This window comes from Biomphalaria glabrata, chromosome 17 (genome assembly GCF_947242115.1).
Source record: "Biomphalaria glabrata chromosome 17, xgBioGlab47.1, whole genome shotgun sequence".
In the NCBI taxonomy this organism is placed as follows: Eukaryota; Metazoa; Mollusca; class Gastropoda; family Planorbidae; genus Biomphalaria; species Biomphalaria glabrata.
Genome location: NC_074727.1, coordinates 10,900,525 through 10,925,848, shown reverse-complemented (window position 1 = coordinate 10,925,848; position 25,324 = coordinate 10,900,525). Strand labels below are relative to the sequence as shown.

Below are 25,324 nucleotides of genomic sequence, written 5' to 3'. Positions count from 1 at the left end.
CAGGTAATCTGTTCACTGTTTTGTATTTGCAGATACAATAAAATGTTTTATCTATTGGTGCTTTTTTTATTTGTTAATCTAAGGTCAATAATTGTGAAGAACAATACCCATCGCGATCTATAGGGCAGAAGATGTAAAGCTCATCTGTTTCGAAGGGCGACTGTTTACGAGGGTCTCATGTTGCCAGCACAACAACCAGCCGTCTTTTATTTCTCCAACTAATGTCAGGTACCCCTTAGAGTTGGATGGATTCAGCAGCGTCCTTAAAAATACGAACTCAGAGTCCCAGTCGTCACCGAGAATTGAACCCGAGATTAAACCCGAGACACTTCAGTTCGAAGCCAAGCGCTTTACCACTCAGCCACCGAGTGCCTTGACATTATCTGATTTGACCAGTTTTGTTACTTATAAAATGAAAGTTCTCATTTGTGATAAATCACAGTGTTTTATATGTTTACTTCCATCGCCACCAGTAGATACATATCTACGTTTTAGTTTACTTTTTTACTTTTCTATTATCAACATACGGATACAGTAGTACCTTTCTTTTCAGCTTATTAAAACATCTCTCGATTAACTCTCTCTCTCTATTAACTCTCTCTCTCTCTCTATCTCTGAATCTTAAAGCCTAGCTCTCTGTCACTCTCCACCCTTTCTTCTATAACAACGCCCAAGAAGTCGCAGAGTTCAGTTCGTGAAAGTATTGAATGACATATCACCTTATTTATTTTACCACATCGCATTGTCTAGGGGACGCAATCTGTAGAATGAACAATCAGATTGTATACAACTAATAGCTTCCCTTTGATTAGCAGCTTGACAGTTCAAGGGGGGTGATTTCTTGCTATCGTCCGCCTTCTGCACAAACCTCCCCCCTCCCTCAACGTTGATACAGTTGCGCCCCCCCCTTCCAATGTTATTTCCTCTCACGCACCTGTTGAAGTAGACTAGATGATTAGCTCACAATAATTCTCCCCCCAGATAGAATTTCGTAAATAGAAATACAAAGTGCCACTTCGGGGAAGGGATAAATTAAAAGGCAAAGAGGGGGATTAAAAAAACGACGGGAAAAAGGGAGAGAACTGGTTCATGCCAAGGGCTGATCACTCTGTATTCTTCAACCATTTTTTCCTTCAATTCTTTGTGATAACAGGATTTGTGGGAGTGCCGGGATGTGGATCGGAAGGACGCGAGGTTACCTTGTATCTTTTAGGGGGCCACTCAAACTACAACTTTGAAACAAAATTTCTTTCAATAAAAGACGCGGATAATATTTGACGCAAAAATTAACATCATAATAACAAAAGAACATTCACATTTGATTAGAGAAACACCATTAAAGAATGAACATACTACCGTCTATATCAAACTGAAGACTAAACAAGTAAAGTAGTACGACTACATACAACACTGTACCATCATTTACAAATACGATAACAAGAAAAAACAAAACAAAAACTTTTTTTTTAAAGACAATAGCTCCAAGTCATTGGTTGTCCAGTCTGATTCAAGCAACTAGCTTTATGTCCCAGTGGCTCTCTTCCTTTCTAACAATATCACTTTGTTGATGTTTTTAAATTTAAAATTGTTTCAATGAAAAATTCACCTATGAAAACACTTAAAAAGATCACTTAAATGAATCAGTCCCTGCAAATGAAAGAAGTTCCAAATCAAAAATGTAATATTTATCTTTTGGTCTTTCTGAGTTGTTTTTTTTTTTAAATTAGTTGTTTTTATTTAAGTTTTTCCTGTATTATTACTTCTGTATTAGAGAATCTTTAAGTCAATTGAATTTATTAATGGGGTCAATCTAGACACATGTGACTATTCCTTTGTTTTGATCATCAAAGCTCTGTTCAGCGTCTGTTTTGTTTCTTTCTGTTTTCTAGAATTGAAGAGCCATACCTAAGAATCCAAATTGTAATTTTGATATAACCAACTTAAAAGAGCATTTCAGTTTGATGTTCTTAAGTCTAGCAAACTATATATTTATCAAAGCACTACCAACCTATATAATCTATACAAATACCAACCTATATAATGCATACAAACTCTACCAGCCAATATAACGCATACAAACTCTACAAACCTATATAATCTATACAAACTCTACCAATCTATATAATCCATACAAACTATACCGACCTGTTCAAATTGACCTAAATACAAATCATTGATGCAGACGATGTAGCAGCCAGAGGGTTAGCAGCTTTCACGCAACGTGACAGAGAAATCTAATCTCTCCAGCTGTATGTATGTATATATATAGTTCAGTGCCTCAAACATGCCATGAAAAAAAAAACCCAACTTTCTACTCGGTCAGAGCTCGAAAGGATAAGAAACAAATTCCAAGTTAATGGATTCGCGTATGTGAGTGACTGTGCGTGTGAGTGAGCGCGTGTGTGGGTACGCGTGTGTGTGTGTGCAAAAGTGTCTGTTTGTGTGTTTGCATGTTAGGGCTGAGGAAGGGAATGATTGAAATTCTTGACTCGCATTTAAATGTTGGTGTGCGTTTAGATGTATTCCAATGTCTACGAATTGCGATGTGGCAGTGGCGCTAATAGCGCAGGAGATACAAGTATTGATTTATAGGGTATTGCAGTGTTAAATACTGGTATCGAATCTTCAATACCTAAATTTTTTACAACGATACAAATATATCATATTCGTAGCACGACAATCGTCTGTTGTAAAAATGGTTGTCACTCACGAAGAAACGAAAAGGAAATTGACCGTTAATTAACGAAAACAAAATCATTTTGTTGACGCTAACAAAACTTGAAAGGAAAATCTATATATATATAATTCTCTTCTTCCCTCAACAGTTTAAACGAGAACTAAAGGAAAGATAACTCTCTTATTTCTGCGGATAGTCCACGAGAAAACAAGAGGGGGGGGGGGGGAGAGAACACGTAGGCACAAAATAGCAGGGCCGGACCGTTGTAACCAAGAAATATCACTCTTTTTTTTTATTTCTTAAAAAAAAAAGGGGGGGGGGGAAGTAATCTACTCTGTAGTAACTAGTGAGGCGACAGAGCACGCTCAAGAATTTGGACACCATGGAAAGATCACTCTTTCATTTTTCAACTCGGACGGACGGAGGTATCCTAGGTTATTTAAGAGGCGAAAAAAAAAAAGAAGGGCGGGGAGGAAGTAGTATTCATCCGTCACTAGATAGCAGAACCGGACTTAACCATTGTAGAGCCCTATGCGAAACGGATTTCGCGGGGAAAAGTTTGAGTAGGGATACGGATGATAAGTGAAAATTAAGAGTTTGTATTAGAAAAAAAATTCGTCTTTGCATTTTATTCATCCTTTACTACGTATTACTTTACGAGCCTTGCGTGTAGCGAAGTCATCATAAAAATTCTATTTCCTACCTAGATTACGCTCAATTGCAAGAATTACCAAATAATAATAATAATAATAATCTTTATTATCCGTAAGGAAATTTGTCTTACAATTTGTGCATTACACCAAACAAAAAACATTTAACTATTGTGACGAGATGTTAATTAGTTAATAATATCAGGTGACCGAGCCTCGCTCGGATGAATAATTTGTTAAGGAAGTCATACCCGAAGTCATTTTGGGAATATTCTTGTAATTACGAAAATGAACGATCGGATAAAGACTACTAATCTGAAGAGTTGTTTTAGTGTTCTGTTAGTTCTAATTGTAGGCCTAATTGTACATGTCGATTAAATTTAAAGTCTTTTAAGTCCTCCTACAGCCTAGACAAACTACAGCTCACGTCCGTCTTATAGTTTTACAATCCATCTTTTGCGTAAAACAATTGTAGGCTTACTATTAATGGCTTGAAAGAAAGTCATTGCAGTGTAACTTTTCTACGTTATAGGGTAAAACATGCACTTAGTGACAAAGTAAAATGGCGCATTTTTTCTTATTAGACTTAAATCATCGCATTAGTTTTCTAAAGAAACGTTTCCGTGGGGCACCTCAGTTGCGCCGAACAATATGCTCGTTACCCATACGGGATACGTGCCCTGCCCAGCCTGACTATAAGAAGTTCATACCGGCTTTTGCCATCCTTCCATCCCAGTGGTGCTACAGCCCGTGGAGGGATATGGCCTGCTTTTACACATCCCTCCATTCAGATCTCTCTTGGGCCTTCCGTCAACACGCCCTAACTCCAAGCTTTTTACCGAGGTTTATAGTTAAATCAAAAGAGACTGCAGCGTACGCAAACTCGTTGACCGCTAGATGGATATCATGTTTAGTGTGAGCAAGTAAGGCGTAGAGAAGCTGTGTTATGACCCTTTCCTTTGTTTTGGTACAGGAGAGGTAGACACCGAAGCATGAGCACATGGTAATAATTCACCAGCAAAATAATAATAATAATAAGGCTTGTCTTAGAGTCCGAAAATTAATGAGGATTGCAGCTGTGACCTACATATCTTGCCACTTCCAAGGCAAGCATAACCGTTGTCCGCGATGCTCGATTAAGATTTTCTTTTAGCGTCTGCGTTTGTCCTCGGCAGCAAATTTTCTTTTGGTCTCAAATGTGTATCCGAATTCTTTAAGTCCGACAGTTACGCTGGACAGAGCAGTATCCTGTATGGGAGACGAATCTCAGACGAACGCATGCCAAAGGCAGTCTTTTTTGGTGAGCTAAAAAGTGGTCTACGTAACACCGAAACGCTTAAAAGACCAGCTTATGGCGCAAACTTGACTTAGCTGACATAGAAGAGAGCATATGGTTGCATGCAACCTCAGAACGAGACAGCTGGAGGTCACCAGCAAAATAAACAACAAAGTAAAAGGTATCTACACCGCTCTACACAATTAAAGAGTAAACAACTTATTAAGCACTTAAAACACAATAACTAATCATATATCGGCACATTTAATTTCATTACTTTTCTTTCATAGTTCTATAATAAATCAATCTACAGTAAGATGGTGCGCAAATGTTTAATTAGGTCTATTGATCCTTTAGAACTCGATCTTGTTTGCAAAGAAATATTTTAGTATACTGCTGTAAGCTTAGTGACGTAAGCAGCGTTTTTCCCGTTTACGTCATGGAAAATTTTCATTCATAAAACATTCTAGCCAAAATTAATTTTTCGATAATGAGCCATTTTCAAACCGATATAACGGTCGATCTCGAGTTTTCCCGATGTGGCCAATGAGATGAGAATTTTTTTCTCACTATTATGCACATACCGTGAAATTTTAAAGAAAAACGTTAGAGCCGTTTTCGAAATAAAATTTATATATATATATAAATATAAATATATATACATACATACATACATACATACAAGAATTGCTCGCTTAAGAGTATAGGATTTGGCTTGTTTGTTTATGTCTAGGGGAAATTTGATTAATTTTATCCCGCTCACATATAAGATTTGTACAGGCACACCGCAACTAACAGTAAGAACAGACCAATATTATACGTTTATAAATAAAATAATTTAATAAATGAAAGTGTACAAAGGAAAATGATCAAATAAAATTATAATTAAGGAATGAAATGAATGTGCTAATATCTAATGTAACTGCTCATCATGGATTGCTAATTATTGAGTGAGTGGAGGAGAAGAATGTTCCTATGTCTGCTACTTATTTTTCTTAGCTGCTAGCTCCTGGGTCGTCTTCTGGCGGTCGTAGGACTGGCACTCAGAAGGATGAGTCATCCGGCTCTGTCTTAGGACGTCGGCTCGGGATATTTTCTATGCTGTAGGCAAGCTGGCTGTAGGGTGAGGCCGCTGCCTGTTTAGCAATAGAGATGGTTGGTGCTGCAGACTAAGTTGTAGTGGGACGATCTCTCAGCTGTGATCTCTAGCTTGTAGAGAGCCGTGCTAACTCAACACCAGTTTATCTTCTGCTGCGAAGGTTGCTCTAATCTGTCGGCATTAGGCAATAACTATTGGGCAGTGGACAGTTTGGGCCGGGTACTGGGCAGATGATACTGGGCAGTATAGGGCACTGTGGACACTGGGCAATATGTTAGGGCCAAGGACAGTAGGCAATGCCTTCTTGCTAACAGGTATGTAATTGGAGGGGGGGGTGTATCTGGTGTGGTCTGCCTCGGTTACAGCTTTCTATGGAGATCTGGTAGTTGTAGCAATCGTGTGTAGTAACCAGGGGTAGCAATCAGGGGTAGCAATCGGGGTAGCAACCAGGCTGGGGATGAGACAGACAATTAGGAACCTCCTAAAGGCATTGAGCAGGGATTCCCATATGCCTTGCAATCAATCAGATGTAGGCATTGGTATCAATCCCAATAAGGCATTTAAGACAATCATGTGTAAAACTTTAAAGTACGTATACAACTCAATAACAAAGGATATAAGTAAGATAACCACAATTAACGGGCTATAGTACAAGGTAGGATGATACTAGTCAAGATTCATCCATTAAATTTGATTACGACGATAAGTAATCAGTTACAGTAAAATGGGGAATGAGCATATTATATACTAAAGGATAAGATGAAAATAAAATATTAGGGATATGGCTACAGTAATAAGGGTTTGATATAGTTAATCAAAATTACATTCATCCAAGGAACTATAAGTTCACAAGGGTGGGAGACATAATAACATGTATGAGGGATATAATAGAAATGTGAATTGATTAATTTCACATGGGCTCTATAAGTTTAGAGCACTGTGATCTAAGTTCTTAGACAGTACTTAGATTCACTAAAGGGTATTGTTTACAACCATCACTAAAATACAGGAATGGAGAAACATAACAAATTAAATGTAATAACTATAGTTTCAAATGTAGACAACCATAGCGGCATTAATAATATTATATGAAGATATAGTATCGACATAAAATAGTACAATGTATATACATAATAAAGTCATAATGTAATGACGGGGAACGTGGTTGTGTACTAATGTGTACTCACACATTCCTATAAGATAAAATGAGTGTAGAAAAATGTTTACACTTACCCGTTTGTCCCTAATGAAATCTCACAACTAAACTTCCTAACAGAGGAGACTGTGTGAATCCTAGCGGGCCTAACTTACAATGTTTGGTCTCTCTATATATAGTTGGGGCATTTTGTTTAACGGGTGGGGAAGATAGCTAGCTGATTTTCTCACATGTATCTATGTACTGGGCATGTCAGGCGTCATGTCCGATTTATGGCCTGTACCGTGAGAGTAGGGACTAAGGTGAATATGCATTTGTCCAGCCCGATTGCAACGCTATTCTTAGAGCGATGCGTATTCTGCGGGGGGGGGGGGGGGGGGAAGGGGGGGGAGAAATAGGTGTGAAAAGTTATTAGTCCGCAGCGCGTAGCGCAGGTGAAGCGAATATTGTGTGTGTGGGTCACCTGTCCAGCGGTCAAAATTAAAAGTTAGCCCTATAGAAGCTAGTTAATGTTTTACGTCGAGATTCGTCTCGTGAGAAACGTGCGAGGGGGGATAAATCCTACAAGAAATTAGTTATGGGTGGACAAGAAAATAATTGTTTTATGTTAAAAAATAAAGTTTCTCACGGTTTGCTGGGAAAAACTAAAATGAACTTATATATGCAAGTTTCGTATCGTCACAACTATAAGAAACCAAAGTGTACATTCACACCAGACCCACTCATAATTTACATGTGACATGTTTCAATCTATCTACGAGAATTGTTGATCTCAAGTAATTCTTCATTAGTTTTAGAAGCTTCTTTCACCTGATTCCACAATTGCGGGTATTGCATAATGCCGTTTTGTTGTTGTTTTTTTTATCGCGGGTAGGAGTGGCGTTTTCTATATTGAAGGCCACACCAAAATAACAATGTTCGTCGATATATTTCAGGAGATTTCTAGGACCTCCTGTTAAATCGACAGGAGGCCGTGAGAAACCTGTTATAAAGGGTTTAATTTAATAATTTAGACACATAAAATTAGCGCGGGTCCTATAAAAATGCAGGGCCCACTGCGGTCGCATAGGTTGCAGTGGCCTAAGGTCGGCCCTGCAAAATAGCGGCGTATGTTACGCCGCCGGTCGACTAGTAATGTATAAAACAGAAACGGGAAATTAAAGACGATTTTAATACAAGGAAAAAAACTGAAACGAAAACTGAAACTTAAATAAAAAAAAATATAAACATTTAATCTACTCATCGCGATTAACTAAAACAATATTTACAATCCATTTTCTTACTTTACAACAAAGCTTAGGCTGATTGGAAATCTTTGTAAATGTTAATTGGTTAATTGAAAGTATCTTATGAGCAGGAGAGAACTGGGTGGCCAAATCGGCACGGGCATTTCTATACCATCCGGCCCATAAATTGTATATTCTATGATGGACATCCAATTCTAGGTCTACCTGTTCTCAAAATTATTATGTTCTGTTTGATAATGTATCTACAACTGTACACATGCATACAAGTGAACACTGTATCCTTAAAAGGAATATAGGCCTTATGTTGCTTTTTCATTGCAAATGTGTGTAGGCCCTAAAAGGATGAAGCCTACTAGTAACACTGTCTACGGAAGTAGGATGAAGCCTACTAGTAACACTGTCTTCGGATGTAGGATGAAGCCTACTAGTAACAATGTCTACGGATGGAGGATGAAGCCTACTAGTAACACTGTCTACGGTTGTAGAATGAAGCCTACTAGTAACACTGTCTACGGATGTAGGATGAAGCCTACTAGTAACTCTGTCTATGAATGTAGGATGAAGCCTACTAGTAACACTGTCTACGGATGTAGGATGAAGCCTACTAGTAACACTGTCTACGGATGTAGGATGAAGCCTACTAGTAACACTGTCTACGGTTGTAGAATGAAGCCTACTAGTAACACTGTCTACGGTTGTAGAATGAAGCCTACTAGTAACACTGTCTACGGATGTAGGATGAAGCCTACTAGTAACTCTGTCTATGAATGTAGGATGAAGCCTACTAGTAACACTGTCTACGGATGTAGGATGAAGTCTACTAGTAACATTGTCTACGAATGTAGGATGAAGCCTACTAGTAACACTGTCTACGGATGTAGGATGAAGCCTACTAGTAACACTGTCTACGGATGTAGGCTATTACATTAATTCGGAAATATGATACATTAAATGATAAGGCAATAGTAGAGTCTTTATAAGATTTTTAAAAATACTTCGCTCAGTGGGGTCCCACTTGTAAGAGAATACTATAAAACCTTTAGCAATACGTGACTTAGTCGAATCCGTGCGCCCCTTATCTTAGAAAATACTGACGTGATTTAAAAAAAAAAAAGATGATTACTGTGGTCCTACCGGCCCATTTGGATACCGGCCCACCGGGCATTAGCCCGAAGGCCCATATAGCCAGTCTGCCCCTGCTTATGAGATGACTACAGTGTCAGGTTTGTACTTTTAGCTTTGTACCAAGAGACGTGACTAGGGCCAAGTGACGTCACTAATGAACTCCTAAATAAAAAAATGACAAGAAAACTGACCTAGAAAGTTGCAATAGAAATAATTCGGTTAAAATAATAGAAACGGAACGTAAACTAACTTCAAAACGACAACTAGACTTTATTGTTCTGTCACTGGCTCTGTAGGAAATCCATTCTCATCTGTGATTCCCAGAATTCCCTGTTGTCTTATAAAAAAAACATCCATTTTTTTCCTCCTTTTAAAAAAAAAAACATTTCATTAAAGTTTTCTGCGGTAATTAAAGACTAAAAACAAAACGGCACGAAAGATTGATTCTAATTTAGCGCTTTGACGAGATTGTAATCGATAATTGAAAAGAAAGACAGGTACAAAGTAGAAAGCAGACGAGCCGTGTTCCAGTCTGAATCTTGCTAGCAATGTTCTTGTGTTCACGTCACGTCACGTGACAAGTAGGCAATGTGCAGAAAGTTACAAACTCACAGACCATTCAAGAACATCAAGTGATTTGTCTTTGTAAGCAATCTTCCGTTATATTGCTTTAAACTTCTAATTGGCAAAACAAATGGACGCGTTTATATTCAACATTAAGAAAATACTTCTGGTGCAAATACAAAACATGACATACACTAGATATCTACAAGCAAACGCCAGTGACTGTCCAACTGTAAATCTACTTGTCTAACCATTTTAATACATACTTAGACTTGTCTGTCTCGTTTTAACCCAAATCAGTGCTCCCCAAACTACGGCCGGCGGGTTACATCTAACCAACAAGACGACAATATCTGGTCTCTAGAAATTTCTATCCTGTGCATAATGAAGCTTCAGAGGTTCGGTTCCACTAGACTCGATTTTTATGTCAACTCAGTTCGTTTGTCTGTCTGTCTGGTACACATTTAGTACACGTTATGTCTCCCACTTTCCATTCTCGGATTAAGTTAAAATTGTGTACACTTTTCATTGCCTCTAATTAATTAATGGAAATGAATTATTCTTGCTTGATATCGAAAATGAGGAATAAATCTTTACGTATTGAACTATAAGGCTGCAAATGTATAGTTCTTTCCCTTCCATACGCTTTCTCTTTTTTAATATTTTTGTATATTTTGCTTGTTATTTATAGTGAAAATTGGTTTAGCCCCCTAAGTAAAAAAAAAAGGTGAGCATCACTGACCTAAAAAATCCCCGAAACGGTCTATTTATCTGAAGATATATTTTACTGTCGTGTTGTAGATAAACGAGCAGCTTAAAAAATGATGACGCCAAGAGAGAGATCTACAAATTCATTGCTTTCAGAGACCCCCAGACATTTACTGACTCCAGCTCTCTGGGAGTCAGTAGCCAAGGCTCGGAGTCTTGACTCCCAGTAGATTTAAAAAGTAATTAGTACTCATACCTGCTTTCAACATTTAGCCATTTTTGTCATGTTGTTAATAAAGGCATAAAAGATAAAAGAAACATTAATCATTTGTCAAAGAGAGGCGTGTATGTGTTAGTGTACGCATGCGCAAGTGTGCATCTCAAAGTGAGGCTCAGCGACATAAACACTGTGGGTGCATATCAAGCGGAAGGGGGCTCAAATTTGAATTCCGAGGAGTAGCGAGTGTATATTGTGTCCCAGATCTGAGTATTTTGGCGTTATATTCGTGACATGTATATATTATACCAGATCTGAGTATTTTGGCGTTATGTTCGTGACATGTATATATTATACCAGATCTGGGTATTTTGGCATTATGTTCGTGACATGTATAGTTTATTGCCAGATCTGGGTATTTTGTCTCTATCGTTGTGACATGTATATTATACCAGATCTGAGTATTTTGGCGTTATGTTCGTGACATGTATATATTATACCAGATCTGAGTATTTTGGCGTTATGTTCGTGACATGTATATATTATACCAGATCTGGGTATTTTGGCATTATGTTCGTGACATGTATAGTTTATTGCCAGATCTGGGTATTTTGTCTCTATCGTTGTGACATGTATAGTTTATTGCCAGATCTGGTTATTTTAGAGGAATCCTCGAGACTATATTTTAAACCAAGATTTGGTAATTTTGGCTTGTAACGGTGATGTTGTGATGATCACGTTCATGGTATGGTGAAGTTGTGATGATCACGTTCATGTTATGGTAATGTTGCAATGATCACGTTCATGTTATGGTGATGTTGTAATGATCACGTTCGTGTTATGGTAATGTTGCAATGATCACGTTCATGTTATGGTAATGTTGCAATGATCACGTTCATGTTATGGTGGTGTTGCAATGATCACGTTCATGTTATGGTGGTGATCACGTTTATGTTATGGTGATGTTGCAATGATCACGTTCATGTTATGATAATGTTGCAATGATCACGTTCATGTTATGGTGGTGTTACAATGATCACGTTCATGTTATGGTGATGTTGCAATGATCACGTTCATGTTATGGTGATGATCACGTTCATGTTATGGTGATGGTGCAATGATCACGTTCATGTTATGGTGATGTGATGATCACGTTCATGTTATGGTTATGTGTGATGATCACGTTCACGCTGTGATAATTTGCGAAATCAAGGTTTTCAACTCTTCCAAGTCAGAAGTCATCCCTTTTAAGAGTTTGAAGTGACATTAGAAAAAGTCCATTAGGGAATCGAAGCGCCAAAAGCGCCCTAATTAGACAGGTTGGCTCCAAACGGACAAGCGAAGATCGGGTGCCCATCAGCCTAAGTCCTGTCTGATGGTTCCACAATGACATCGACCATTACTACGATTGCTTTGCGACGCAGCTGTGGCGCATGACCACGTTCCTGGACCCTGGTAGCTATAAGCAGCCAGAGGTCTCGCTGACCAGTGGGAATTTCTTCTTATCGCTATTCTGTGGCGGCCAATACACCGAGTAAGGACTGTCGCTCCAACTACGGAGACTGATGATGACTCACTGCCCTTGTTAAACGGCGTGACGGTTCTTGTTGGACTGGGTTGTCCAGTCTCTGTTCCATCCTCACCAAAGCTCCACCAGGGTAACCCGAATGAGGCTGAGTTCGCTTCCTGTTGTTCGTCTTCCATTAACAGACCTTTTCCCGAGGCGCAACTCGCAACTTTAACGACGCAGAAATCAGCCAGTAACTAAATTTTAAAATCCTAGATGCTACTGGAGCACACAATGGTCTTTCAAGTAAGTAAAAAAAAATGTCTAAATATCATTATATTTTAGCATTAAAACGAATCAGGTATGCTCTGCGTAGGTATAACCTTAAAATAGCACAATTTTGTTTTTCGAATTCATAATTCTCTTCTTTCTGTCCCCCCCCCCCCCACTTTTTCATATTCTATAGAAGTAATACTCTTCAATGTATGGCATAGAATAAATATTGACCTTGCAGGCAAACATGGCGATGATATTTTTAGTCAACAAGTTTTACCGATATTAATATTAGACTAAGGCTTTGGATCAACCCCCTGCATATTTTGTTCACAAAATTTTAGGGTTCAAAATAAACAAAAGAACTACTTTGTCAACATTTAATTAACAGCGCCCACGCTCTGCTAATGTTATTTTTAACAACCACTTTGTATTTTGAAAATGTCGGCGGATGGTTCTAGAAAACAAAAGGGATCTGATCTAAACCCTAACCCTTTCTTCGTTCAAAGAAAACTTTAAGGCAAACTGAATATTTTAATTTTTATTTTTTTGAGTCACATCGATAGCATTATAAATAGAACTTCGATCGTAAGAATGTGAATTAATAAGAGGCTTAGCCTTAAAGTGATAAAATATCAATCGACAATAACTGTAACATTCGTGACGAACGGAGTCTAAGGTCTGACCTTAATGACCTGTAGCGAGACCAATCGTTACAGAAAGTCTGAACAACGACCTGCGATGTGGCAACCTGTGGGGCAGTTTAGACCAACCTGTGGGGCAGTTTAGACCAACCTGTGGGGCAGTTTAGACCAACGTGTGGGGCAGTTTAGACCAACAGCTCGCTGCTATTACAGATGTCATGACGTCAGACCTTAACTTGGCATCGAGCTATTTTTCTAAACTTGTCACAATTTGCGACGTCGCAGGTCAATGTTGATGCCTTCTATAACCATTGGTCTCGCCTATAGGGTGACAAATGGACTGGCTGGACCTAATGAGGTGTTGGTAGCATGTTGTTTTGTTTTGTGTAGTGTTCAGTTGTTTGTATTTGAATGAGTAATGTCTTAAGAACACGTAGACTCAGAATCTAAAGAAAGTTGTGCAGTTTATGACTAAAGCAAACCTAACCAGGACACTAACAAATGTACACCGAAAGCCTTTGTCAAGTCCCTTCTAATCTCCCAAGGCCTTTGTCAAAGGCCTTTTTTTTCTTCAAATTCTCTGTCTTTATACCTGTTTCTTTCTTTCTTTAACTCTCTTTCTCTCTATTTCTATCATCCTTCTCTTTTTTTCTCTATTTCTCTCTTCTTTCACTTTATTTCTTTTTGTATCTATTTCTTTTCTCTTTCTCTCTTTTTCCTCTCTTTATTTCTCAATTTTTTACTATTCTTTCTCTCTACTTTCTTTCTCTTTTTCCTCTTTCTTTCTCTCTTTTTTTTCTTCTTTCTTTACCTCTTTCTTTCTTCTCTCTTCTTTAGTTCTTTCTTTTACTCTAGCTATTTCTATTTCTCTTTATTTTTGTCTTTCTCTCGCTTTCTTTTTTGATTTCTCTTTTTTTCTCCTTTTTCTCTCTTTCTTTCTCTTAACTTATTTTCTTTTTCTTTCTCTCTATTTCTCTCTTCTTCTCTTTCTTTCTCTCTCTCTCTCTCTCTTTGAATAAGTAGTAATACGATGTTGAAACTTACCACAGATATTTGGGTCCTCGTCACTGTGGTCCTTGCAGTTAAATTGACCATCGCACAGTTTAGCTGCTTCTACACACTGTCCACTGTTACATTTAAACTGGGAGTAATCACATGTGGGCATTGCTAGCCAATAGGGAAAGAGAAACAGAGAATGTTAGCGCTAATACCTTATGACCATTTGATGCATCGATCTTACATTCTGTTTTAGATATAGATCAATTTTTAAGAAATAAAAATCATTTCAACTAATGATGAGCAGAACAAACATGACGATATGGACACGACAACGTTGACATGGGGCGTTAGTTGTATCCATTAGTTTGGGTCAGTCATGGCATTACATTTGTAACAGATCTAGAGCATCAACAACACATCTGAGCGATTAGAAATATTTTGACCAATTGTTTTTGTTTCGCGCTATTTCAAGCCTTTAGCGTCCTCAAAACGCTACGTTCCTATCACTTAGCTGGACCAGTTGAGAAAATGGGAGGAAGGGGGGGGGGAAGGGTGAAAGAAATTAATATTTGGGTGAATTGTTTAAAAACATTTAGTAAAAAACCTGATTTCGAACTCATGGCTCAAGCCTCCTCAAGCCGACATTCTAACCACTCTGCTAGTGAGGTGTGTGAGAAAATAGAAGTTTGAATAGTTATATATTGATTGTTTCAAACTTACTTTAAAGCGGCGACCTATAAATGGGATGAATGAAACTAATTCAGCTAATACCACCACAACAGTCAAATACAATTTCTTTCCCTTTGTTCGAGATACCGAACAAATTAATAAATTACCACTAGCTAATTAACTAATTGGTTATTTTTTAAAATTGAGTCTTGTGTTGTCAGGTAAAAGAAATAACTGTGATAGCTATCATAATGATTTGAGATTGGGTGTTGGAGAAATAACTTTTAGAAACTTTTTACCAAACAGATATAAGCTTTGTAAAAACACCAATACCTGTTCCACAACCATAAATGTAAATATATATTTTAAAAACAGTTACATACTTCATTAATTGATGATAATAGAACGTGTTGTACTTATTTGTTTAAAATTAAACAATGTTAAATCTGTTGACATATTTCTTCAAGAATGCTATGTAACCGATCAATCGTCTCAGTGCCCTCCCCCTATAATTTAGTTATTATTATAAATGTTCAAACACATGTAACACTATTCCTCACGATACATTTCTTTATTTATCAAGATATCAAACAGGCTCCATCTTCTCTATTGTTAAGAGCCCTATCACTCAGCCAGGTTGCAATTTTTTTTTCTGCATATTATTTAACATTTTTAAATCCTCTTAACTTTGCAATGATAGAAAACAAGATGGCCACTTACTGCAATTTTGTTCATCGGAGTTATCTCCACAGTCGTTGACGTAATCACAATGCTTGTCACGTGGTACGCACATGTGTTGAGACAGACACTTGAACTGTGTCGGGAGGCAATGATAAGACTCTGTAAGGAGGAACACACAGTTTAGGAATCAGATCAAAGCTACACACGGAAAGAATATATAAAGAAAAATAATTATACATTCATATATACACATGTGTCCTAATGTTATTGGCTGTTATTATGATAAAACTTAAGAAAAATTTTCATTCATTTAATATATTTTAAAAGTATAACTTTCAATTAATAAAAATCAATTATTTTGTATAGATGTCTAAGGGTAATGATAAATTAATTCTTAGAAAGACAAAAGAGAGAGAGAGAGAGAGAAGGGGAGACAGGGAGAGAGAGAGAAAGAGAGAAAGAGGGACAAAATAAAGATGGAATGAGATAGAGATTGAGAGAGACAAATGGAACGTGACAAAGAGAGAGAGAGAGAGAGAGAGAGAGACGCAGAGCGAGAGAAACAGGAGAGAGAGGGCTAGAGACAACGTTTCTGGATTCAACTATTAGCAACACACAAAGCATTTTGTAGGGACCTCAACTTGCTTGGAGGCCCCAACCCGCCCAGATTGCCTCAGGGATATGTCCAATCATTTTGAAGAAAGTACAAAAGAAAAAGTGCCTTATATTGGTTTAAGGGAGCTCGCATATCTTAAACCCTATCTCAAATCAAATCTCAAATCAAATGTAAATCCGTTGTTGAAAAAAGAAAAGAACGAAAGAGAGAGAGAGAGAGAGAGAGGAGAAGGAGGGGGTTGCAGTTGAGGGATTGAGAAAAAGGGAGAGCGATTGTGGAGGGGGGGGAGTGGAGGAGGGGTGGAGCCATGCATTAGGCCTACTATTGGTTAAATAAGCTCTCCTAAGAATCACAAGGAAGATGACGCCTATTATAAGCTACTCCGACACAACCAAAGTTTCCCCTCAGAACCAAACACAGCAGAATTGGACAGTAAAAATGTTCCGGAAACTCCTAATTGGGCCTCGTGAAATGTGTCCTTGTGGAGATTCAAAAGACAAGGCTGACCTTGTCCTTCAAAACTGAATTCTTCATCAAGAAGCCCAAACAAGGAACTTACTATAACACACATCCATTTAGAACTGTATATATATATATATATATATATATATATATATATATATATATATATAAGTATAGCTGCCAGATCTGGAAACCACTGCGCAGTTCATCTCAGATATTGGTTTAGAGTTAGTCATCTGAACCCTCCAACATAATAGTGAGAACAAGAAGAAGAAGAAGAAGAAGAAGAGAGAGAGAGAAAGAAAAAGGTAAAGAAATAGAGCGGTTGTCGGAATGAGAAAGACTGAGAGAGAGACAGCGATTAGAGGTGGGGGGGATGTATTAGGACTACTATTGATGGAAAAAAAATGATTCCATCCAAGTCATTTCGAAACTCCTAATTTATGTATTATCGTGTACATTTATAAACAATTCAAAGCGTCAGATATTTTTTTTTTATAATCCTTTGTGTCCATTCAGCTTTAGCATCCAACAAAAGCTTCATGTGCAGCTGTCTTGTGGCTTTCATCTCAAGTATACGATGGTATTTTGTGATGAGCACACATCACTTTCACTTCTCCCAGCAAATTTTAGGTACAAGCCAAGAGAATGAACTGAAAATCCTAGAACATCTCTGAACTGGAGGCTTTCAAACAATAATAAGTTACAAGGCAGTCAATATGAAACAAAAGTACAAGTAAAGGTTACTTAAGGTGTCATGCCGTGTCAAAGGTCAAAGGAGAAAACAAAACGTAAACTTCCCTTTTCAGACCATGTGATCCATGGGGCCGATTTGATGATGTAAAGGTCATCGGTTTCTGTGGCCCACGGTTAACGAGGGCGTCATGTGGCCAGTACAACGACCAACCGCCTTTACTTTTCCCAACTAACGTATGGAAACCATTAGAGCTGGATGGACTTAGTCTCAAAGCACCCTACAGATCCCGAAATTAAAAATCCCAGTCATCAACAGGTGTTGAACCCGGGACCCCTCGGTTCCGAAGCCAAACTCTTTACCACTCAGCCTCCTCAACGCGCACACCAAATGACAAAGTTCACCACTAATTCAAGGACGATAGTATTTACTTTCAACAGACGACAGAAAAACTTTAAAATCAATTAACTTAACAACACTCAGAGGCTTTAGTAGAAATGTCGTTATTTCATATTAATCCAAATAAAGCTTACAGTATGATAAAATCTTCATCAAATCATTTTTTTTAAAATCTAGACATAATGCAGACGTAGCTTTATTCTAAGCGCGTATTTCCTTTTACTTTGGACTATTTTATTATATAGGGTTATTTTTGGTTAAAATAACAAAAAGCAGTTGATTATAGCATTACAGGCAAATTTTTCTAGATTTCTTTTCTTAGTTATCAATCAATGTCATAATCCTTTGAGTGGCCAATAATCTTTTTCAAGGCTAAACCTTCTTTTTCTGGCGTGTCATAGACATTTTTTTTTCAAATCTGAGAATGCGAAGGAATTATTGAGTCTTGCCTTGAGAGACCATTAAGTAATCGGATTATTAGAAGACTAACAGTTGTACGTTACGTGAAGTGCATTCCTTCCCAGGAGGCTCAACCGCAAGTAATCTTACACAAGTAGACGGACTCGATATTTGGATGGTGCCAGTTTGAATCCGAGAGACATTAAGATATGGCATGTGGGTATAGTCCTTCCCCACCCCCCTTTTTTACCGTGGGACAAGGTGGCTGAAGTGAGAGAGCATTGCCGAGTTAAGGAGCCAGGATTTTGTTTTCACTTTAACGAAACTCGCCCCTTGCTGTGCCAGAGAATTAAAATTAATTCATTTATACAATAATAATAATATAATAATAATAATAATATAAAATATGATACAAAAAAATGAAAAAAGGAAAAAAGGCAGGTTTCAATAATTTCAGAAGAATATCGGTATTGAATTCTATCAGAAGTGGTCCTTCTAGGCAGTTAAAAAGACAGGTTTCAATATTTTCAGAAAGAATATCATTCTATCAAAGGCAAATGACATAGAAGAATGGAGAAAGAAGGTTGACAGATCCTGTGTGGTGCTCCAAAGGTCTAGCAGACCAAGGGATAGGTGAAAGTGAATGTGAAGTTAGATGTGAACCTGGCCTAACTAATGTCTTATAATGAGTATCTAATATATCTAATTGTTTTGTAAAGGGTCAATTTCTTATTCAAAGCCTCAAGAAAAAAGCAACATTTCCGTTAAAATAAACAAAAATGTTCCTTTAGGTTTGTGTTCCATTGCTGCATACTCTTACGAATACTTGTAAAAATTGTGTATTTTTTGGAAAAACTGCTTGCATAATTGATTTAAAAATTTGATTTTTCGCTTTCAGAAAAGAAAAAAGTAGCCGTTGCATCAGAACTTTGAATGATCTAAAATATCATGATGCCCGATTTTCATTGTCTCTTCTAGTTTCTGAGATCTAAACGGGACGGACGGACTGACAGGCCACACAAAACTAATAGCATCTTTTTCTCCTTCGGGGGCCGCTAATAATGAAGGATGATTGTTTGTTCTCGTGAAGGTAAAAGGTCAAGGACAATCGTAGAACGTTAAAAAGTCAGAGAAAGTATATTGAGAATTGATTCTTGCTTTGACCAGACGACATTTTATATAACGTCTTCTATTTCGTCCATTCCGTCATCCTGTTTGGTTTGGGGGGGGGGGGGAAGGGTTGAAGGATTCGTCGGGAAACTTTCTTCCTTTTCACCTATTACATTACACAAGTGAGACATTCAACTCTATCTAATTCTGGAAATTCACAGTGAAGTCTAGTCTGTAGTCTGTAGAAGGCTTGAAAGTAGTCTGCATGATTGAACGTAGTCTGTCTGATTGAACGTCGTCTGCATGAGGATAGAAAGTAGAACGTAGTCTACAGGAGGCTAGAAAGTAGCAAGTAGTCTACCTGTGGCTAGAAAGTAGAAAGTAGTCTACAGGAGGCTAGAAAGTAGAAAGTAGTCTACCTGTGGCTAGAAAGTAGAAAGCAGTCTCCAGGAGGCTAGAAAGTAGAAAGTAATCTACCTGTGGCTAGAAAGTAGAAAGTAGTCTACAGGAGGCTAGAAGGTAGAAAGTAGTCTACCTGTGGCTAGAAAGTAGAAAGTAGTCTACAGGAGGCTAAAAAGTAGAAAGTAGTCTACAGGAGGCTAGAAAGTAGAAAGTAGTCTACATGAGGCTAGAAAGTAGAAAGTAGTCTACCTGTGGCTAGAAAGTAGAAAGTAGTCTACAGGAGGCTAGAAAGTAGAAAGTAGTCTACCTGTGGCTAGAAAGTAGAAAGTAGTCTACAGGAACTAGAAAGTAGAAAGTAGTCTACCTGTGGCTAGAAAGTAGAAAGTAGTCTACAGGAGGCTAGAAAGTAGCAGGTAGTCTACAGGAGGCTAGAAAGTAGAAAGTAGTCTACCTGTGGCTAGAAAGTAGCAAGTAGTCTACAGGAGGCTAGAAAGTAGAAAGTAGTCTACAGGAGGCTAGAAGATAGAAAGTAGTCTACAGGAGGCTAGAAAAGTTGGCTGCACGCTTGAACGTAGTCTGCTGGCTTAAAAATAAAAAAAAGATTTGCTAAAGGGCTTGGGAAACATCGATGGGACGTCAAAGTTGACGTTTTCACGTATTCACGACAGCCATCTCGAATCTTTGCTCTTGTGCACACAGTTACACCCATTACTTGCCGCCCGTCTGTAGTCTATTTTTCCTTAACCCATTCCTCTACTAGTACTGTAGGGTTAGGGTTAGGATTAGGGTTAGGGTTGTTACTTTTTTGTCCACTTTTTTGAAATGTAGAAAGCATTTTTATAATTATCTTTTGATCTCCAACAATGTACCTCGCTCCACACACACAATGAAAGGTGTTTATACCAATCTCTGAGTTAAAAAAAAGGATATCTCACTAAAAGAACAAACTGGAAATCAAAGGCAACTTAATTGGAATTATTTGGGATGAACGAAAGATCTGAAGAAATGAACTGAACAAATGACACATCGAAATAAACCCATCCAATAACGCCGCACCAGTAGAGGTAAAAGGTGTAGGGGTTCCAGTTAATAAAGCAGAAGATTCAAACTATATTCTATTAAATAGATCGGTTCTCTTTGAAATAAAAAAAAATGCTTTTGAAAGCCATGCAGTGGAGGTTTAAATCCATCAATGAGATTGGCGTAGGAGCTTGACCAGGGAAACTATGATTTGTGGTAGCCATTTCCTTTAATCTCAATAATAATATTTAAAAAGAAAGAAAGAAATGAAGTACAGAAATGAAATCTTTTATTTTAAAATGTCTGCAGTTATCGATTGAAATCAATGTGTAGGTCTTCAAAGAGATAATGATATTGTTCTAAGTACGATTCTATTTTTATTTTTCAGATCTGCTGAATTGAGTTATCGGACTTGTCAGGAAACGGTTGCGCTGTTTTCCCGAAAGGCGAGAAAAGATGGAAGTAAGGAAAAAAAAATGGGGGAGGTGGTCTTACTCGGACTTAACAGTTAGTGAAACTATGTACGAGTTTGTCCCCTTGGCAGGAATCAGATGACCAGAGTTAATCACTGGACTAATGTAGGTGATATCAGAAAATAATTGCAAACCATCAAATACAGCTACTGAGCTACAAACATACAAACACACAAAAAAAAACACAACCAACGCAAGTTCACACACATTTATTTTACATCAGTAACTCCAACATAAAAGACACACATTAATACCCCCCCCCACACACACTCACACATGTTTATGTTTTCAATCGTAGACCATACATCAACAAGATATGAGCGTTCACAACTCGAGAGCTGCAGATTGATGAAACTCAGGTTAAATATGACGCACACATTGACGACAAAGTGATTCACTCTTCAGTTTAGAAGTGTTACAAAAAATGTTGCCCAATATGCTAAATAAAGACAATGGCTATACAAATGAAAGACACGCACTCAAAAGAAAACCCTATGCTAGCGGTTCTTCCACGCTGGTCCATGTCGATTTGTCAATAATATAGATCTTAGAACAATAAGAAAGTATTTTTATATTTGTATATCTCAGATTGGAAACTTAGCGTTAGATAAATAGCTTTTGACAGATACAGGACTGGAATTGGACTTGATAAAATCGTAGGCTATTTGAGATATGCGGCCGCTTGTAATTAACATAAGCAATTTGTTCCTTTGCTTTGTCTGCACCCTGCATCTGAGTGGATGTGAGTACTCCAGCTCATTTTTACACAATTTATCTTTCTAATCTTGTTTTACTACATTCACTTAACAAGTGACAAAAAAATACATGAATGTAATTATTATATGGGATATGGTATTTACTGCTTCACTATGTGCACTATTATTAGTTTCACTATGTACCACTTTTAAATCTTGTTTTAAAAGTGGTGTCTGATAAGAGAAAAACAGCTTATTTATTTATAAAACAATATTCATAAGACCAGTTAAAAACCGTTGCACTAATTAAAGGGCAAGCGATAGTGACATCGAATTGTAAATACAATTTTTACTTTTGAGGTCTAAACGTTACGGACGGACAGACAGAGAGACATCACAAAATTTGGAGCCGCTAAAATGGCTAGACTATTTCACCCTCAGTGACTTCAACGGTTAAGTAAACGACAGTAGCTTTTCCCCACCGGAAGTAAAACATTTTACACATTTAAGAAAAACACTAACATTTGAACTGGGAAATGGAGCTTACAAAATAAAATAAAACTCTCTGCAATTTCTTTCTTGTATTATTCAACAGAGAAGATGCATTAACACTTGCGTCTATTTTGTTTCATGTCTGGTCCAACGCGCGGTTCCTTATTTTAAAATGTTTGCGTCATTGCATATCAAAGATAACACGCATGCGCGAGCGTCTCTGCGCCAAAGCTTCCTGCTGCCTTGCAGCTCTATCCTGGAAGTTAGCGGTGTTATTTAGAGTTACTCTGTCACTGTATAGGGAGAGACCATTACTTTTCCCTCCCAGTTAGTGGTGTTACTTAAAGTTACATTGTCACTGTATGGGGAGAGACCATTACTTTCCTTTACTAGTTAGCGGTGTTACTTAAAGTTACCTTGTCACTGTATGGGGAGAGACCATTACTTTCCTTTACTAGTTAGCGGTGTTACTTAGAGTTACCTTGTCACTGTATGGGGAGAGACCATTACTTTCCTTTACTAGTTAGCGGTGTTACTTAAAGTTACCTTGTCACTGTATGGGGAGAGACCATTACTTTCCCCTAACATTTGCATCAGCTTCTGGTCACACCCAATATCTAAACCTGTTTCTGTTATATGAGTCTCTGGAAAGGCTGAAAGTGACATTGCTACGTTTGATAGACAGTATCCCTGAACTTTCGCATGCCAAAGGCGTTTGCCTTTGGCGAACTTGAAGGAGGACGATGTAACTCAAAACCCCCTTGGCTAAGCTGGGACAAGTGATGGTTTAGTATTAAAATCTCACCTAAAATAAACAAAATTAAAGCAAACAAGGTTACAAAGACATTTTGTGTGGAAACACAAACTCAAAATCGGTCCCCGAAATGGTCCACCCAGGCAGCTAAAAAGGCAGGTATCAATATTTTCAGAAATAACATCAGAATTAAATTCGATAAAAGACAATTGACAGAGTAGAATGGAGAAAAAAGGTTGACAGATGTTGTGTGGAGCTCCAGCGGTCCAGCAGTCCAAAGGATAGGTGAAAGTGAATGTGAAGTTAGATGTGAACCTGGCCTAACTGATGTCTTGTAATGAATATCTAATTGTTTTGTAAAGGGTCAATCTCTTATTCAAAGCCTCAAGAAAAAAGCAACATTTCCGTTAAAATAAACAAAAATGTTCCTTTAGGTTGCATTGCTGCATACTCTTACGAATACTTGTAAAAATTGTGTATTTTTTGGAAAAACTGCTTGCATAATTGATTTAAAAATTTGATTTTTCGCTTTCAGAAAAGAAAAAAGTAGCCGTTGCATCAGAACTTTGAATGATCTAAAATATCATGATGCCCGATTTTCATTGTCTCTTCTAGTTTCTGAGATCTAAACGGGACGGACGGACTGACAGGCCACACAAAACTAATAGCATCTTTTTCTCCTTCGGGGGCCGCTAATAATGAAGGATGATTGTTTGTTCTCGTGAAGGTAAAAGGTCAAGGACAATCGTAGAACGTTAAAAAGTCAGAGAAAGTATATTGAGAATTGATTCTTGCTTTGACCAGACGACATTTTATATAACGTCTTCTATTTCGTCCATTCCGTCATCCTGTTTGGTTTGGGGGGGGGGGGAAGGGTTGAAGGATTCGTCGGGAAACTTTCTTCCTTTTCACCTATTACATTACACAAGTGAGACATTCAACTCTATCTAATTCTGGAAATTCACAGTGAAGTCTAGTCTGTAGTCTGTAGAAGGCTTGAAAGTAGTCTGCATGATTGAACGTAGTCTGTATGATTGAACGTCGTCTGCATGAGGATAGAAAGTAGAACGTAGTCTACAGGAGGCTAGAAAGTAGCAAGTAGTCTACCTGTGGCTAGAAAGTAGAAAGTAGTCTACAGGAGGCTAGAAAGTAGAAAGTAGTCTACCTGTGGCTAGAATATCATAATGAAATTCGATAAAAGACAATTGACAGAGAAGAATGGAGAAAAAAGGTTGACAGATGTTGTGTGGAGCTCCAGCGGTCCAGCAGTCCAAAGGATAGGTGAAAGTGAATGTGAAGTTAGATGTGAACCTGGCCTAACTGATGTCTTGTAATGAATATCTAATTGTTTTGTAAAGGGTCAATCTCTTATTCAAATCCTTTAGTTCAATTTGTCATGGTTGAACGGCTACTCTGCAGTTCACGCGATAATATGAAAAACTACTTACTAATTGATGTTTTAGATTATGTCCAACTTATATGCATACTAAATAGAATTTTTCTTTTAAAAAAAAGTAAACATTATTTTTGGGTAAATGTAATAGTTCGTAGAAAAGAACATACATAACATAGGAATACAAATGTAAAAAAAAAATTTTTTTTTGAAAAAAATCTAAAAACATAAATGTATTAAAAATATGGTACATACATGTCCCCCCGACTAAACAACTCCTCGTCTTCTATTTCTATGAATAGTAAATTGTAAAAGTGGTGTATTTTTATGAAAAAAACTGCTTGCATAAGTGATTTTAAAAATTAGATTTTTCGCTCTTAGAAAAGAAAAAAGTAGCCGTTGCATCAGAAATTTGAAAAGACTAAAATATTATGATGTCGGATTTCCAATATGTTTTCTAGTTTACGAGATCTAAACGGGACGGACGGACAGACATTTCACACAAAACTAACAGCGTCTTTTCCCCTTTCGGGGGCCGCTAAAAATCAGTCACTAAACTCCGACTTCATCCTCTCCCCCTCCCCCCCCCCCCCCGGTGTATTTACTTTCCTAGTATAGTCCCCACGTTTTCTTTTGGTATCCTCTACCTATGGTATTTACCAACAACTCGCTTAATGAGAAAACAAGGTATTACAGTTCGCTTGAAAAGGCTTTGAGGACAAGAACAAGATTTGTATCCATCCCACACACACACACAAAGTTGTATATTTTGCCAGTGGAGACAGTGACCTAACGGTTCAGCAATGAGTACCAGGACGTGTCTAGCTTCACGCTACGCCAGACTGGTGCCAGACGAAACAGACGCTCTCTCTAACAGTCACGTGCTATGTACACCCCCCACACCCCCACCCCCCACATTGTGG

The 25,324-nt window shown here is 37.8% G+C and overlaps 1 protein-coding gene across 1 annotated transcript in view; it reads right to left on the bottom strand.

Annotated features, from left to right (window-relative positions):
* Positions 1–25,324, bottom strand: part of LOC106056618 (G-protein coupled receptor GRL101-like) — a 239,774-nt gene that overhangs the window by 34,215 nt on the left and 180,235 nt on the right. Inside the window, exons 6-7 of the mRNA XM_056015265.1 lie at positions 15,532–15,651; positions 14,188–14,310 (exon numbers count right to left, since the gene is read on the bottom strand). Of these exons, the coding sequence (XP_055871240.1) occupies positions 14,188–14,310; positions 15,532–15,651 (243 nt within the window). The remainder of the gene's footprint in view (positions 1–14,187; positions 14,311–15,531; positions 15,652–25,324) is intronic.